Below are 18,380 nucleotides of genomic sequence, written 5' to 3'. Positions count from 1 at the left end.
GTAAGTGACATTATGGGCCCTATTTTAACAATCTAAACGCAAAGTGTAAAGCTCATGGTGCAGGTGCACCCAAAACCACTTTTGCTATTTTAATAATGTAAAAACGGTCTGTGAATGGTTTGTCCCTATTCTCTTAATAAGTAATGGGCGTAACGTTCAATAAACCAATCAGAGTGTCATGTCCCATTCCTTTTAAGAGCGAGATGTGCTCGGGCCATGGCGGATCCCTATTTACCGATCTGCTCTTGCACGAAGTTAATGCACGCTGGCAGAACATCTACGGGACAAGCAGGAATTCACCAAAAGAGGTGAAGAAGGCGTGGGATGAAGTAGAATTTCATTCATCATTCTAAGTAGTAATAGGCTGAATTGCAAATAGATTGCCTAATTCTAATACACGCTATGACTATCCATCATTACATTTTATATTTATGTAGCCTACACAATAATATTCTTTTACACTCGAATCCTTTTGTTTTTAATATTTGGCATGTTTGTGTGATGCACATCCCTGTGTGTAATAAGCAAAGTCAACGCGCACTGTGGACCCACCCAGATGCGCATTTTCTACTAACGCGCTCTTTAAATGACAAAAAAATATTGCGCCATTGACTTTAAACTTTAGACAAGGTTTGAGTAGGTTTTTGGCGCAGTCTATTTTCAGCTCCTTAAAATAGCAATGCACCAGCAATGTGCCTAAACACACCTCTTTTTTAGACCAGCACGCCCATGAGCACAAAAATGGTGCCTTGCGTCGTATTGCACCGGGTGTATGATAGGGCCCTACATATTCAGATAAAATAAAATGTTTTCCATTCATTGTTAAAAAAACAAGCAAAAAAAAAAACTTGATAGTGTTTGTGAAGCAGTCAGGGGAATTTTTCTGTCTCCACCTAAGCTTCATCCATAAAAAAACATCACAATGTTTACTAACTGAAAAGGGTCTATATAGCTCAATATGTAGGCTGAATTGGTTTGTGTCTTGAAGGCATCTGGAGAGGCAGTCAGACAGACAGTAGCAAGAAAGTGTCAGTGAGCCTGATAATGCTGTGGCTGATTGGCAGTATGTCTACAGTGTTAAGCACAAGAGAGAGCACAGCTCAGCACCCTGGCTGTTTTCCTCATGGTGCTGCTGTGAATGAAAGCCTGCAGCTGGGATGAACACAGACACTCACTATTGGGAGTTTTTTTTTTTTTTTTTGCAGTCTGTACAGCTTTTCTATGAACACAATTGCTCCTTGGAGACCCAATGATTAGAAGTGAATGAATATGCCATTAAGAGAAGCAGTCTGGTCTATCATCGGCTCAGTCTGTTTGATGTCATAGCAGCTGAGGGTTGTCATGACATCATCTCAGTAATTCAAACACAAGCGAATTCCCACGCTTGTCTGCGAAAGGATGGATTTTGAATCAATGCAGTGTTTGTTTGTACAAACTTTTAACTGGCTCTGTTTTCGAATGAGGTTTTGTCATTACAGGATGATGGGATTGGACTCCAATAACTGTTGTAGAGTAGCTTCATTGAAAAATACCTGGAATTTGACAATCTGTTGAATACATAAATGTGGAAGTGAGAAACATAGAAAAGAAAACAGGAAAATCAGTTATTATTATTCATAGGTTTGCCATTGTCAAATAGAAGTAATGTAGTCAATATGTGCAATGTTAATTTGAACAACCACTTCTGGCGGTTTGAATTTTAAATGGTTTTCAAAACATCTTTTGTGAGTTTCCAGCATTTCCCAACCTAAAAGCAGATAGATTGATAAAAGGCATTGAGAAGGCATGGGCACAAGCTTCATGCTGACAGAATGACGGGAGGCCATCTAGAACAGGTGCATTATATCACGAGAGTGTGAGAATGAGATGGCAGAATCAAGCAGAAAGCAACAAATAAAAAAAAAAATAGAGCATGGAATGGTGAAGGTGAGGTGTAATGACTGTGGCTGAAGACCAGCGATCTTATTTAGAGAATAAGAGACATCAAAAGGCCCATTGTTGGTCCAATTCACTTCCTGGTGTGTAATTTGTTATGTGGTTTCGTTATTTTTTTATGACACCAGCCAACATCAAAATGAAGGGGTTTGTCTGATACAAATCCCAAGCTCTGTCTGTTTCCAATTGATGTGTTTTGAAATATGATGGTACCAGTATGTGGTTTTCCTGTGTCATCTTATGAAGAAAATAAATGGAAGGTAAAATCAGTAATGAAAGAAGGATGCGTGTGCTTTGAAGGATTGATAATCATTTGTGGTTCTGTTTGCTGTGCATCTGTGCAAAGTGGCTATAATCACCTCCTCTCTCTATCTTTTTTATATATCCCCATCTATCCATCTCATGCTCTTTCCTTAATGGGGTCAGAGAGTCTTTACCATGTAAGGAGGCAAAAATGTGTCCCTCAGACTAGCATCGATGGTCTAGAGGAAGCTGAGGTAAGATGATCTTTTTGAATATTCAGTGTGCAACTGCTTTATTTTTTTATGATATTGTGCCGTGACCTTCTGTGTCCCTTGTTTACCAGAACAAATGTCAAACACATGTGCTGGTGTTGGTGGTTCATGGGGGAAACATACTGGACCTAGGGGGCGGAGAGGCAGGCACGAAGACCGCAGATGTAAACACCCTGTCCTCAGTGCTGGAGAAAGTATCTCAAGATCATCTCCAAGCTGCAGCTCAGCATGTCGTCATCAAGTTGGTGCCGTGCCCAGCCGTATGCGCAGAGGCCTTCTGCCTTGTATCAAAGTAAGTAGCTATTACTGATAGCGACTTTAAATGACCATGTTTTTTGGATATGGGCCATGGTATTCTTTGAAGTTAATACCATTGTATATGCTACGTAGCATCTGATACTATCACGTTTCCTTCCAGCAGTATTGTCATGGTTTAGACTGGCTGAATTTACTGGCATGGAGTTTTTCTTTGTTTTGTTTTTTTGCATATACACTATTAAAGAGATGCCACATAATTAGATGTTTTGCCCCGATGCCGTCGGAACACCCTCAGGTTATTCTGGTTAAAAGCATGATACATATTTTTATGGGGAAATGTTGACAGATTCAGTTGCAGTTGTCCTTCAGAGTTGGTTTTATGAATTAGCTGAGCAACTCAAGTTTATTTGAAGAACATTTGAGTTCATATAAGAATGTGTCTGATAGAAGTGCTCATCAGGGCTGAATTTTTATGATAAAATATTTATGTAGTCAACATTAGAAGTGGATCAAACCCTTTCATCAAAGTTGTCCTAAAACCTAAAACCAAAATGTGGGTTTGTTTTTTTTGATACACTTTTTTGATCCACTTCAAAAAACGTAAAATGTATAAAATACATAGAAATACATAAACTATTCATTTCTTTCGCACAAACAAAAACGCTTTTGAACGGTAGAGTGCAATACAATTTCACTGTTACCTTCTTTACATTTTCACATGGAAAAGTCACAGAAGGGAATGCACTATATTTTTAATCAAGTTAGTTGTTGCAGACTACAGCCCAAATGTATACAATAAAACTCCTGTGTTAAAGTCGTGAAAATCTAATGATAATAATGTAATGCAATAACCATTTAGAATGATGTACAGAAAAAGCAACAAAGTTTAATATAAGTACCTTTAAGAGTATTTTTAAAGAGTGTTACTTCTATTGTCTAGCACAGCATCTCTTCATCTCATGCAGGCAGAAAGAAGTGCAGATGAGATTCAAAGCCTATGCTTAGCATGATTTGTTTTCTTGATGAGGCATAAAGAGTTTTGTCAGCCCTCGATGCTGCTGTTCGTTTATAAGGGCTGAGATGAATAAGTGGTAAGAAGACAGCCCCAAGTAAGCATGTAACGGTAATGCTTTCTGTGAGAATCAGCCTTTATAATGAACAGAGTCCCTTTAAGCCGTGAAAGCGGATCCATCGCTTCAAGAGCTCAGTGGCTCGGAGCTTTTCTGAGTGATTTCTTCTATAGCTTTAGGCCTTTTGTGTCCTTTTTTTCTGTCTTTGTCATCACCTGGGTGAAGCAATGAAAGATGGAGGAGCTCTAGTCAAAACAAACAGAGCAGAACAGGGTTTTTGATCTCATGATCACAATCCCTGCCACTGCCATGGCACACACAGTCTAATAAAAAAGTCAGTCATTGCAGTATCGAGGAGATTAACATGATAAACCCTGTTCATGAGGGACATACTTTACAACTGCATTTGCTCTTTTGTTTTGGTTTTATGGTTCAGTGGCAGTAGCTGCAGTATTAAACTGACCTAAGGCAAAGGACAAAGGGATAAATACAGAACCCATGTGTAGTTTTACGTCTTTCTGTCTGATTTGACCAGTACTGAGAAAGGGGATTTAATAAAAGTGATATAATAAAGAGCAACAGCCTGCTAGGAGAGACTGAGTAATTGTTGCAGGTCGAATCGTGCTCCCTGAGTGGAGAATACACTCGAATACACAGTCACACACACCCTTAGAATCACACAATGGGGTTTTCCTTTCAGCAACACAACTTCTTTTTTGCTTCCCACAACATTAATGAAGGCATAAGCGGTCATTTGTTAGAACAGGATCAGCCAAAATACCATCGGTAGGCTCTGGTTCTCCAGGAAGAGAAGCGTGGCTGATTTTATCTCATGCTCAGAACTGGCGGCTTGTTGGATAGCTACAGTGAGGGCTAAACAAAGTGATGAATCGAACAAAACCTGTGCAAAACATGTCCAAATCATCTTTCGCTTCAAATGGTTCACATTTTTTACCTGTTGGTATTTGATCCATGACGCAATATGGCAAAACTCCAACATATTCAGTTGTCAGACATGACTGGAACTTCAAATGGGACTGGCCTCTATGGTCAGATGAAACAAAGAGATCTCTCAAGTATCTGGAGAGATTCTGTATGAAGGATTGTTCTCTGGTCTCTTGTCAGGTGTTCTCCAAACTCATCAGGCATTTTAGAAGAAAATGTTGTTGAAAACGACGTTGCAATAATTGGGTGCCAAATAATTATTGTGGCCAACATGAACCAGAGAAAAAACATTTATTTCAGAATGAGATTTTCCCCCCACCAATATTAGTTGTAGGCACTGTAATAATAATGATGGAAGTAATAATGAATGATCCATGATCTGTTTAATCTGATGATTTTTTTTTTTTCAATTATTCTTAAAAAAAAAAAAAAAAAATATATATATATATATATATATATATATATATATATATATATATATATATATATATATATATATATATATATATATATATATATATATATATATATATATATATATATATATATATATATATATATATATATATATATATATATACATATATATATATATATATATATATATATACATATATATATATATATATATATATATATATACATATATATATATATATATATATATATATATATATATATATTTATATATATATATCATAAATGAACAATTTTCAGTGCTTGATGACTTGCCCATATGAAAGTATGTTTTAAATAATATGTTTACAATTTTAACTGTTTATCCTTCCTGCATCCTACTTTGAGACTTCTCACTTTTTTCTTTTTGGTTAGTTTTATTTATTTATTTTTTGCTACTGCAAAGCAAAATAAAGTACCTTTTTTATTGAATATTATGATTTTAATTGTTGAGGAAATAAATGACATATCATTTTAGATATCATTTGTTGAGGTGAAATGTTACCTGGACATGTTTTTGTGAGAATCACCCAATTAAGGCTAATGGCTAACTCCCCCTTGACAGACATTTCAGATGTAAACAGCTCACTGCTGTGTTTAAAGCTCCTTTTTATAGCGCACACATCTTCTGTCAGTACAGCTGCCATGTGTGTAGGTTCTCATTTCCTCAGTTCAAGAGCTTTGGGAATTGTTTTTGTGACCTGTGGCCATCCTGCCAAGCCATGAAGCCTCATAATGAGTTTCCTCTCCTAATGAGGTGTGCTTATAGATGTGGCTTTACAGTGCATGTATGAAGCAGTGACTCTCTCTCTCTCACACACACACACACACACACACACACACACACACACACACACACACACACACACACACACACACACGCACAGACAAGACACTCATGCATTAGTGTTTGTGGACAGGAAGGACTAAAATGAAAAGGAGGGGCGGAATGTTATGGAGCTTTGTGTTTGCCGCCTCCACACATCATTTCCAATTAGCAACTCTGGCAAAAAAAAAAAAAAAAAAAGCTTCCACATTGATTTTCTCCAAAAGCATGGTGTGCAAGTCAATTCAATACGTGATTCCTAGAGTAAAACAATTTGGGGCTCTGTCATAGCTTAGATAGTAAAGACGGCACACTAATTTGTCTCTTGAGGACAGGACCACCTGTGAGTGTTGATGGTGTAAGTTTGCTTAGTATTATTCATGTGCTTCACATCTAGACAACCTTTTACTCCTCTTTATTCATAGGCATGAATCTTTGACCATTTAATCATTTTATTGTGTGGCCAACTAATCTATCAACTATTTAAACTTTATTATTTTGCTTTCTTTCTTACCTGTTTTCTCCTTCAATATAGTATCTATTGAAGAACATAGTGCATATAAAGTTAAGCAACAGTTCGTTTTTGGTCCTCAAATATTATATTGTTTACACAATCTGTGCGTTTGGGGGTTAGATTTGCCTTAAGCTGGTGTTATACTGCTAGGGTCCACTATGGTATGCATGACGTAAAAATCGTCATCGGAGAGTGTGCCTGGAGGCTCTGCGTGGACATCCATGTGCCTCCCATTTTTTGTGACTGCGTGGGCTAGTATGTGTGGTCAGTAGGCTACTGTGTATGTGCAGGCTGTGTGAAGAAGCCCATTGCTACTCGAACCTGTACAATCCGTCAATAAAACTATAAAGGCAACCAGATGTACAATAACTATGGGCAATTTTGTGTTCACATTTATTTACTGTTCAAGCCGATCTACTACGCATGTATTGAACATGTTCGCAGAGGTAGTATAAATACAAGTAGTCCGCGTCCACACTGTCCGTGTATGCATCTGGATTGCTCACGTAATAACATGGGCTTTAGTTTGGAGCTATTTACAGTGGCAGAACAAAAACAGACAAAGCAACTACAGTACTAATTATTGTGTCTAAAATGTGTAACTGCTGGAATGATCAGACACACAATTATTTGTTACATTTATAGAATTTTTTAAAACCCACTCTGTGAGTTCCAGGAATCATGCCCTAAAAGTTCAACTATTACTCCAGGAGGGCTCAGTTACCAGGGCTACTATATATTATATATCCTGATCATTTTTACATTCTGAAAAGATGAGGTTGCTGAGCTAGAAGTCTTCTATGGACCCCTACATGTGTGCCAGACTGTGGCTTGTACTCCTCTCACCAAAGATCCTCGGCCTTTATCTGGTTCTCTCTCATCAAGACTACTTCATCCAATATCAACTGGAGCCTCAACAAACTGCATCAGGAGACTTTTATTCAAGTGGGCAAGACATGCAACTATCAAGCTTAGTGTCATTGTTTGATCCATTAAGTATTCCCACTCCTTTTAAGAAGGGTTTTTAAGAACTAAGAAACTGATGGTTTGCTCAATCTTGCATTCCTGTACTCTAAACTGTATGCATGTTTGTGTGTGTGTGTGTGGTCGGTGTAGTTAGTAAAGTCTTGTTTGTGTCACACTCAAGGTTGTATGTAGTTTTTCTCATAACTCGAGTCCCTAATCATGCAGATTTTGGCTGCTCAGTATTGTAAAATAAAAATGTTATTTCCCATACCCCAGAAATTAACGAACAGTTAACACAGGATGTTTGCTGTGCAAACAGTTTTGTTGATTTTAATAATAACTATATTATATTATATTAGATAAATTAGTTGAATTCATTTTAAATCCATTTATAATCGAGTTTTTAAATTCCTTGTTTTATTTTGTGATTTTTTTTATGATTATTTGACTTTCTTTTATGTAAACTAAAGCACTTTGAATTACCATTGTGTACGAAATGTGCTTTATAAATAAACTTGCCTTTCCTTGCCTAGTTGATCTAAATATTTGTAATTAATCATAACAAATTGATCAATGATTAATATTTGCCTTCTGAGCTTATTTGCTACAAATATAAGTAATATTTACTGTTGTATATAAGCTACATCACCTCGTAAATATTGCTTATTTATTGTTATGAACTTTTTTTTTATAGTATCCACTGGTGTAGGAGACAGTATTTGAGCATTGAAAATAATTACACGCGTCACCTGTAAAACAAATTTAGAGCTGTTGTTGTAAATTAAGGAATTAGTTTTTGACCGATGTGACTTGTTTATCTCCCTGACATAATGGAAAAGAAGAGGAAATATTTACCAATCTTATGTTGATTGAGTGATAGAAAGACGTAGCTTTCAGATAAATAACTTTCTGTGGCCCTAATGGTCAAAAGAGAGATCTCATTAATGGAAGCTGATGATTTATAAACAGAAATTAGACTTATAATGAGATGCTCCTGCAAATTAGATCTTCAGACAGATGACTTTCTTACATGCAGAAGTGTTTGTGAATGTCTGGTTAGATTTCAGCTCCTGATTGTGTTTTTTTTGGCAGACTAAAGGTGTGTTATTGATCAAAACCCCTTCCTCTTGCCATCCTTAGCTGGAGCTAGGCTATTTTGAGACCCAACAGTCATCGCCTGTGGAGCAGGCTAGCAGGGAATACAGGGGTCTTCATTTGTTCTGAGCAGGCTTGGAAGGTTTCGTCTTTGAGCAGGGGTCACTTCTGCTAGTGTGAGTCATACAAACATCATTAATGAGTGCCATAGGTTTAGTGTTCGAGGAGTAGAATGACATTAGCTGGATGGATGGGACAGTTTAATATTTTTCTGGAAATCATGATATATTTTTTTTTCAGGGATGTAGATTGATGAACAGAAAGTCCAAAAGAACAGCAATAATTTGAAATTTAAATCTTTTGTAACATTATAAATCACATTATTAATTAATATATATATATATATATAAACAGTATTAAAAACTGACGGACCTTAAACTTTAAAACTGTTTTTTTTTTGTTTAACCCATATTTTGGAGGTCTCACTGACAAAAGTACTATATTACAGTATTTTTTTGGATATGGTATCATCATTTTAAACATCATTCAGTACAAAAATTCTCTAATATTATTATCTTACAGCATCAATATGACATTGTACCGCAACATGCTTTTTACTTTTTTACAATACTACAGGCCTTTGCTTGTTTAAATTCACAATTGCTAGTGCTAAGCTAACATTTTCTTGTACAAGAGATGAACAGCAGATCAAAATTTCAAATCAAACAGAAAAGTTCAGTGCTTGTTTTCTTTCTTCTTCTCTCGAATTACTTTTTTTCTGGTGATATTTCTTTTTCACTCCCCTCCGGTAAAAAGTGTAGGCAGTTCAAAGATAAAGACATTTTTGACAGACAACGGTTCTTAAGATGCCTTTTTTACTACTGACATGAATAACACCTCAAATCATGCTGCTTGTTGCGAAGAGGTGTGCTATTACTTTTCAAAGCAATCCGACTTTAAATTTTCACCTAGCAAAGAAGGGACCTAGACTAAAACGGCACTTCTAACTGAAGTAACAACCTAGCGACCACACAGAACACTGAATCAATGCTAGCATCCACGTAGAACAACCTAGCAACAATGTTGGCAGGTTAAAACTGCTCAGAAAATTTCATAGCAACCACCCACAACACAGAAAAATAAATATATATATATATACTTTTGATGTAAGCCTTGCCTAGACTTAATGGTTTCTTTCTGCCAAAAGTTTATATTCTATATTGCATTTTGTTTTTTAATTAATTAAAGTTTATCATTGTTATTTTTCTCACTAAAGCCATTCGATTTCATGATGGACAGCCATTTCTAACAGCTAACAAGGCTACACTTAGGTACGAGCTGCCTATAAGTAATGAGAACTAGAACGTCTCAGAAAAGACCTTACCCTTAAAAAATGACAGGTTGTTAGACTTCATTACCCAACCTGCTATATTCATGTTAGTGAGGTATAACAGCACCCCAGCAACAATGCCAGCTGCTAGCATGGGCCAAACATTAATTACGGACTGTGTAAATAAATAATGAATCTGGAGAGGGGGCATACTGAGCGTTTTGGAGATGCTCTTTGAACCCTCTCCTGCTGTGGAGCATGTCTAATAGGGCTGGCCCCTGGTCTGCAGGCTTGTTACTGTAATGGCTATGTCCTTCTCCAGCCAGGAGAGTTCATGTAAACATGACAGGAACTATTGTTCACACTGGGTCATAGTGCATTAGCCTAGCCTTGTGAGGAGTCAGGGTAAAGGTCAGTGGCCACAGCGCAGTTCGGAGGAAATTTTTGCATTTTTTAGGAGAGATGCTACAAGAAAAAATAGCAGTATATTAACAGAGAGAAGGAAAAAAGCCGCCTTTGTCTCCCTGTGAGTAAGATGTAAATGGGAACTGCTTTTGTGTAAAACAGGCGATGACACCGAAGACTGATTACAGTGAGCTTATGGGTTGTCATTATAATCAGAGAAGTGACTTCTCTGTGTCTTTTTTCACAGCCCTCGTAGAGCTACATAGTTCCCCCAGTCAAAAGGATAGGATAAAAGGAGCTTGACTACTTTTTTCAGGTCTCCAGCAGACAGATCCATTTGGGACTTGTTCATTTCCATTTGAAGGCGTCACCTTCAACAGTCATTTTTCACAAGTAGCCTGTGCCACACTCCGCCAAGTAGCAGCCTATCACAACTACACACCTGGGAAGTTTCCTATCTTCGCTCCGCACATCACTGCCGTTCTGTTGCTAGGTTTTGGCGTCCTTCAGATTTGAATAGATACAGATAGATTTGAATTTTCAATACTTGTTAAAGCATTATTTGATTTTACATTGATTTTGAATTGAGGTAGCAAACAGGATGCAGAATTGCAGTTCCAATTTGAATGCAAAGAAGTGGAATTAAAATGAAAATCTAACTTTAATTTTAAACCAGAACTTCAAATTTTCTAATTTTGGTTGGATAAAGCCTTCTGGAGAAAAAAAAGAAAGTTCTGAAAGCCTTGAAGTTTATAGGCTTTGAAGATAGATAGATAGATAGATAGATACATAGATACATAGATACATAGATACATAGATAGATACATACATACATACATACATACATACATACATACATACATACATACATACATAAATACATACATACATTAGATAGATAAAGCTTTTGCCCCAGTCCTGTCCTGGGTTGTAAAAAGACTGCACACCCTCCATCATCAGTACTCTTGTCCCGAGATCTCTCTCTCTCTCTCTCTCTCTCTCTCTCTCTGTCAGACTCTTTGGGTCGCTAATCACTGTGCTTGATCAATGGCTCTGAGGTTAGCACAGCTGTTCAAGGTGACAGTGTTGGGGCAGGGCTATCTTTCACTTTTCTCTTTATTTTCATCTCTGGACTCATGTAGACTCATGCAGTGCAGCATGATAAAGCACCTCGGTCTTCACCGCAGTTGTTCTTCTCATGTTGCATCATCGTCGTCTCTCTGACCTGAGTCTTTGATTTACATATCCAACCCTTTTGCTGTTAGCTATGTAATGGAAAATGGTCCAGCTATTCTAGGTGGTCTAAGATGGTTTTTAGCTGGTTCAGGCTGGTCATTACCTAGTCAAAAGTGTATGTGTAGTGTATGGTGAACTTAATCTCATGAAGTTCAGAGAGGTAATGAAGCAAAAAATTTTTGTGTCTGTTGCTTTGCGAAGGGGTCATCAGTTTGAATAGTAACATGCTCTTCACTTCCACAGTCTGAACCCTTACAGCTACGACGAGAGTTGCGTATCCAGCAGCGTAGACCATTTACCTCTGGCCGCTTTACCACTGCTCGCTATTGCTGCTCCACACTACCAAGACGCTGTTGCAACTGTGATCGCCCGGGCCAACCAGGTGTACCACAGCTTTCTGCAGTCTCCAGAGGGACAGGGATTCACAGGCCAGGTGAGTTCATGAGCACCCAACAATCTTAAAGGTATAGTTCACCCAAAAATGTAATAATCTTCAGGCCATTCCAAGAATTTGGTGACTTTTTTTCTTAAGTAGAACAACAAAGATAGGCTTTTATTAAACAAATCATAGAGTGCTTTAAAACAGATATCCAGTGATTCAAGTTCAATGATTTAAGTTCAGTGCGCAATAGCAGTAACACCAACAGTTCAGGGGCTACAACAGAGCGTTCTGCGGATCACCTTTATGAGACTGTCCGGGTCTGGAGTCAAACTGACCTATTGGTAAGCCCCTACCCTCAAACGCAGATGAGCCAATGGCAGTCAAGTATAGGTTGCACGGGGAGCAGAACTCAGACATCTTTAGGTTTCAGCGCCATAGAGAAACATTGCAAACCAAGCAACTTACTTTGGTCAACCTGCGTGGGGAGCTTTTTCACCCTCATGCAAAATTTCATAATAGCACAGGTTCCAATAAGGTGCCACAGAAGTAAACATAAAAATAGGGAATTTTTATTGATTTTAAAGAAATTGATAACTGATAATTATGTAGGCCATAATTTGTCATTAATTCAACTTATTTTTTAAAATAAGAATTATGCTAAAACATTTCTGGAGAAAAACTACATTACTTATGATGCTGCATTCTCATGATGCTGTAAAGTCCAGTCAGGGAGTTGCAGTGAGAACATTTCGGCAAAAGAGCTCAGCAGGGAACACACACTCCCATAAAGCACCACAATTTAATTAATCGAGTTGTTCTTGGTTGGCTTTCTACAACTTAAAAAGAATAATTTTGTATTTCTCCATTGTTCAATTATGTCCATTAAGTAATTCACAGTGTTTCATGGGAATGTAGTTCTCTCCCTCATTAAAGCCGTTAAGCACGAAGTCTTATACATTTGTCTTTTTGTCTGATTTTCAAATACTTTTTGGCTTCAAATAGAAGTTTTTGTAATGTTGTGATTCACCTCATAGATGGTTGGTTTGGTGGTTCATGACTGAGAATACTTCAACAAAGACTTTTTAAAAATCCCTATATAAAAAAAGGGGGGGAAAAAACCTTTTAGAACACATGCCATAGAAAAATTGGGCAGGACTTTTTCACTCTTTTGAAATTATATATTGTTTGCAAAATTTTGCAGAGCAATGGCAAATACGATGTCCTGAAACCATTTCTGGCTGTTTTTCCATAACAAATGAGATCTTTTGAGGGGCCGTACAAGCCATAATTCATTCTGGCACTCTCACACACTTACATTCTCCTTTCACATACATATATTCTTGCTTTCACACACATACAGTACATTCTCCTTCCACATACATACATTAGTACTCTCACAAACATACATTCTCCTTTCACATACATATATTTACATTTATACATTTAGCAGACACTTTTATCCAAAACGACTTACAGTGCATTCAAGCTATACATTTTTACCAGAACATACATTAGTACTCTCACACACATACATTCTCCTTTCACATACATGCATTTCTACTCTCTCTTACACACATGCATTCTCCTTACACATACATGCATTTCTGCTTTCACACACATACATTCTCCTTTTAGATAGATATTGTTCTACCTTTTTTTGATATCCATTACTTCCTGTTTAAGCAGGAAGTCACTCTCAGACCAGGAAATTCATGTGCAAGACTTGCTCAGCTCTTCCTCACAATTTTACAGTGATGCTATTCAAAGTCATCCTGTTTTATTTTCAAGTACATATTTTAAGTTTTTAACTTTAACATGACATTATGTAACCTATGTGTTGTACAGATCTGTGTACAAGTGTTATGATACTGATTTTGATTGTATTGACAGGGCTCAACACTAAGGTAATTTTCTACTGGCCCGGTTTGGCAGGCCTTGCCACAATCAATCGATTCAATAAATCAATTAATAAAACTTATTGTTTTCATTGTTTACTGTAACAACGTACTGTAATAAATTGTAACCATTTTGCACAAATAGGTACAAAAAAAAAAAAACTGAAATTAAACGTGCTTTTTCAGGTCTTTCAGGTACAGTAGGACTAATTCTATTCTACAGTAGTTAAGTGTGCCCTGATCAAGATTTTTCGTGACCGATTCCAATTGCAGATTATATGTAATAATTCATTTATTTTAAAAACAAATGAGCAGATTCCCATATTTGTTGCCAGTTTATTTAGTTTATTACTTTTTTTTTTTTACATTAATTCAATGTTTATTTTGTTATGTTAGTGGCCAAACTAATCTTGAAAACAAACAAAGAAAAATATATGCAACATGAAGCAACTGGACAAAACAAAAACATCAGACCGGCTGAATGAATATTTGATTTATGCTCTTTATTATTATTAGTGTTTAATTAACTTAATTAGATGTATGTCTGCACTATGTTTGTACTTTCTGTTCTTTAAGCTCTTGACCCCTAGACAAATTCCTTGGCAATAAAGCTCTTTCTGATTCTGATGAAAATGCAAATTCAATCTCTGACAGCAGGTGGCGCTTATAGAACACAAGCAGCGTTTCCTGGGTTATTGCTGTATGCAGCTGCCTAATTAACACAACTTTAATATGTATTTAACGATGGTAAGAGGAAAAAGAAAATGCTATCAAGTGTTTTCTGAAGACAGTCAGTTCTCCTCAGAAATACATCCATATTCACCCACACCCTAATTCCATAATTATGGTTTTCGTTCAGTATTTCAATAAACTGTTCTGTCTCTGCTTATGCGATTATTCTCTCTTCTTTGGGTCTGTCTTCAGTGCATCTGTCTTAAATATAATATATCACGATGATCATTACGTTTGAGTTACCAAACTGCATCCTGTCAGGAATAACCTGCACGCGCTGTTTTTAACCTGGTCGCTTTTTAATTACTGTCAGTTTAAATGCCAGCGTTGCCAGATATTGAATAATAAACAAAAGAATCTAAAAATAAATAAACCTAAACGAGTTATATATAAAAATATCACAATCCCTAACTTGCAACCTCCCACTTTATTCACTTCACAAATTAAATGAAAAACACTTATAATACATGTATATGGCAATATGACTGAGACTGACCCCGCGTCCTCAATCACAACTCGCTCAGAGACGAGGCCATGTATTTATATATATATAAATTTTTGTTAAACCAACATATTCGGGTGACCCTGATCGTGCCTGACCTCCCTTCCTTTTCCATTATACGCCTGCCGTTTCTATTATACTCTCTCTCACACATACATAAATTCTTCTCTTACATACACATCTTTTCTTCAGACATACATACATTCTCTCGCTCTCTCCCGCTATCTAAATATTTGTGTGTGTGTGTGTGTGTGTGTAAGTGAAAGGAGAATGTATGTGTGTGAATGCAAAAATATATGTATGTAAAAAGAGAATGTAAGTGTGTAAAAGCTAGAATATATGTATATGGAAGGTGTGTGAGAGTGCCAGAATGAATTATGGCTTGTATGGCCTCTCGTAAGATCTGGCCACACAGGCAGATGAGGGTGATCAGTATTAGAAAGGCAAACTGTGTGGAGCATCAGTGGGAAGGGTGTGTGGGTCTCTGGCAACGAAAGTGACTCATCAGAGATGAGTCATTCAAAATAGATGAAAAGGAGGGGGTCTTTCCACTCGTCTTGCCTCATAATCTCACACGATTAATCCAATAACACACTCCTGTCAATTTAGAAGGCACAATGATATGCTGAAGTGGTGACCGCAGTTTATTAGCTGTGTGTCAAGCGTCAAATAGGGCCTGAATAGCATATTAGCCTTCTGATTCTGGAGAAAAATGTACTTTTTTACAAAGCATAGGTATGTACGTATAGTTTATTTAAAGCATGCCACAGACTCCTCTGTTGTAGACACAGATAATTAGACCTGTGGATTTGTTTGTTTGTGGAGTATCCATACATTAATTGAGCTCACCACAGAGCTGCACATCAACAGCAAACAGGAAAACAGAGAGTGACAGCTCTGTTGTTTTTCTGTATGATTAATTAAACGTGTTATTGACTTTCAGGCTGCACTGTGGATTGAGCTGTCTTTATACAGAACTGAGATTTGCCTGACAGTGTTGGTTGCATGTAAAAACGCTGATTCTGGCTGAATTTTTTTGTGTGTGTTTGTACAGGTGTGTTTGTTGGGTGACTGTGTGGGAGGTGTGCTGTGCTTCGACGCTCTCTGTTTCAGCAACAGCCCACGACACAGCAGCCCCATCCACACCAGCCAGCGTAACAGTACAGAGAGCTTAAAGGTATGTACAGAAACACTGAATCACTCGCTCATCTGTAACTTTCATTCCTTGCTTCCCTTGTCTTAGTGTGGTTCTGGTAAAAAAAAAAAAGAAATTCACCTGAGTAGGAATATACTGTTGACCATAAATAACAAATCACATATTATCAAATACTGCATGCACGATGAAATGACCTTTATGAAATGACTTTTATATGCTTAGACTGCAATGAGACTTTTTGCTTTTCAGATTTTTCCCCTAGTAGTATCACATCTTTAAAGTTGCGGATGAAATCTCAGCAATGTCACAGCTCTGCTCAGATATGCCAAGATATCAAAGTCTGAATATTTAATATCTCAATATAAAAATGTCCTATTAAAATTCACGGGCGAAGTACCCTCAGCTGTTCTATCCACATTAATTTCATAGCGCTCTATTGTAACTCTGAATGTCGATAATTGTCTCATTTGTGTTTATTTTTATCTCCGAAGCCTCTGATGAAACAGAAGCATCACTCAGAGCTCATTTTAGTCTTCTGAGCTATGAAAGAGCAACTTCTGAGCAGATTCCTTTGGGTTTTCTAATCACACTTCTGTGATCTTCAGGGAGCACAGAACAGCTGTCACATCAGACACATCATCCAGAATTTATTTGACACTGTACTTCTGAGATTTTTATATTTGCACATTTAAAAATGATGACTGTTCAACTGGCTGTCTCACATTTTACATACTCAGGATAACCCTGAGGTCAGTCCGAGTCTGAGCTCCAGCAAACGTCTTAGCAGGAGCAACATTGACTTATCTGCCCCCAGTGAGACCCGCAACAGGAAAACTCCCCTCAGCCGCAAACAGAGCGACTCGTTTGATGGAGACTCCTCTGGCAGCCAGCACCACCCGTTCCTCAGGTACTGCATGCTTGCTGACCAAAGTTTAGATCTCTTGGAAATGCTGCGAGTAAATGTTTCTATTACCACATTTTCTCCATGCAGAAACAATTTAAAACAATATGTTGTTGTTGTGTTTTTATTCTTGTTTTTTTTAGTAGACTGGCATGTTATCATTGGCATGAGTTTGAGGTGCGATTGCTCATTTTAATTTTTATTTTTCCAACAAAAACAGAAGGGAACAATTGCATTAGTTTCATAATTGGTTTTAATAAATTGGCATTTCTTTTTATTGTTTTTGGCTCAAAAAGCATTCTTAGTTATTTTTAGGATTATCATACTTCCATTTTATGTTTCTTTTAGTAAATAAACGGAGGAAGATTACCCAGATATGTTCCCCTGGACAAGACATACATATATGTATCTCCCTTTTTCCCAGTTCTGTTTATCAATATTATCTGCTTGATGGCATGTTGCATCTGCCTGCAGTGCTATTAATAGTCAGATCCGTAGTCAGTGTGCAAGAACTGGATGAGAGATTAAAGCACGAATGAACAATGCCTTTTCGGCAGAAGTTGCTCAATACCATAGCAGCAAAGGACCAAATATACAACTGTTTATCTTCTAAATTATCCTCTTTAGGGTATTGATGTGCCTAGAGAGATTTCTCTCCACTGTTGTTGTTTTACGTCTCCAGCGAAGCTCTTTTTTTACGTTCCTGAATATTACTGTGTACAACAAAAGTGTTCCATGTTTTGACCCTCAGTTACAGCTAACAATTTATGTCATTGTGCATAAAATTACATATCAAATGAAGAAGTATTCTCATTCAGCTTCGGATAGCTTCTAAGCTGTGTCATGTCAAGGGGGAAATGAAGTTACTGGGTAATACAAAAACGGTTTTAAATCAAATTTGAACACAAATTAGAACTAGAAAGTACACCTAGCTAGTACCGGAGTCTGAGATGGTTTGAGCATTGTGACATTGTGCATTATTCTGCTGGAAGTAGCCATCAGAAGATGGGTACACTGTATTCATAAAGCGATGGACATGGTCAGCAACAATACTCAGGTAGGCTGTGGTGATTAAATGAAGCTCAATTAGTACTAAAGGGCCCAAAGTGTGCCAAGAACATATCCCCCACACCATTACACTACCACCACCAGCTTGAACCATTGAGACAAGGCAGGATGGATCCAGGCTTTCATGTTCTTTACCCAAATTCTGAGCCTACCATCTGAATGTCGCAGTAGAAATTGAGACTCATCAGACCAT

At 37.3% G+C, this 18,380-nt stretch overlaps 1 protein-coding gene across 1 annotated transcript in view; it reads left to right on the top strand.

The window, feature by feature from the left end:
• LOC113058507 (membrane-associated phosphatidylinositol transfer protein 3-like) overlaps positions 1-18,380 on the top strand; it is a 73,350-nt gene that overhangs the window by 33,182 nt on the left and 21,788 nt on the right. The window contains exons 4-8 of the mRNA XM_026226459.1: positions 2,362-2,432; positions 2,522-2,742; positions 11,795-11,984; positions 16,117-16,239; positions 16,956-17,125. Of these exons, the coding sequence (XP_026082244.1) occupies positions 2,362-2,432; positions 2,522-2,742; positions 11,795-11,984; positions 16,117-16,239; positions 16,956-17,125 (775 nt within the window). The remainder of the gene's footprint in view (positions 1-2,361; positions 2,433-2,521; positions 2,743-11,794; positions 11,985-16,116; positions 16,240-16,955; positions 17,126-18,380) is intronic.

Source organism: Carassius auratus, chromosome 40 (genome assembly GCF_003368295.1).
Source record: "Carassius auratus strain Wakin chromosome 40, ASM336829v1, whole genome shotgun sequence".
Lineage (NCBI taxonomy): Eukaryota > Metazoa > Chordata > Actinopteri > Cypriniformes > Cyprinidae > Carassius > Carassius auratus.
The sequence above is the reverse complement of the archived record's forward strand: the minus strand, read 5'-3'. Positions and strand labels throughout refer to the sequence as shown.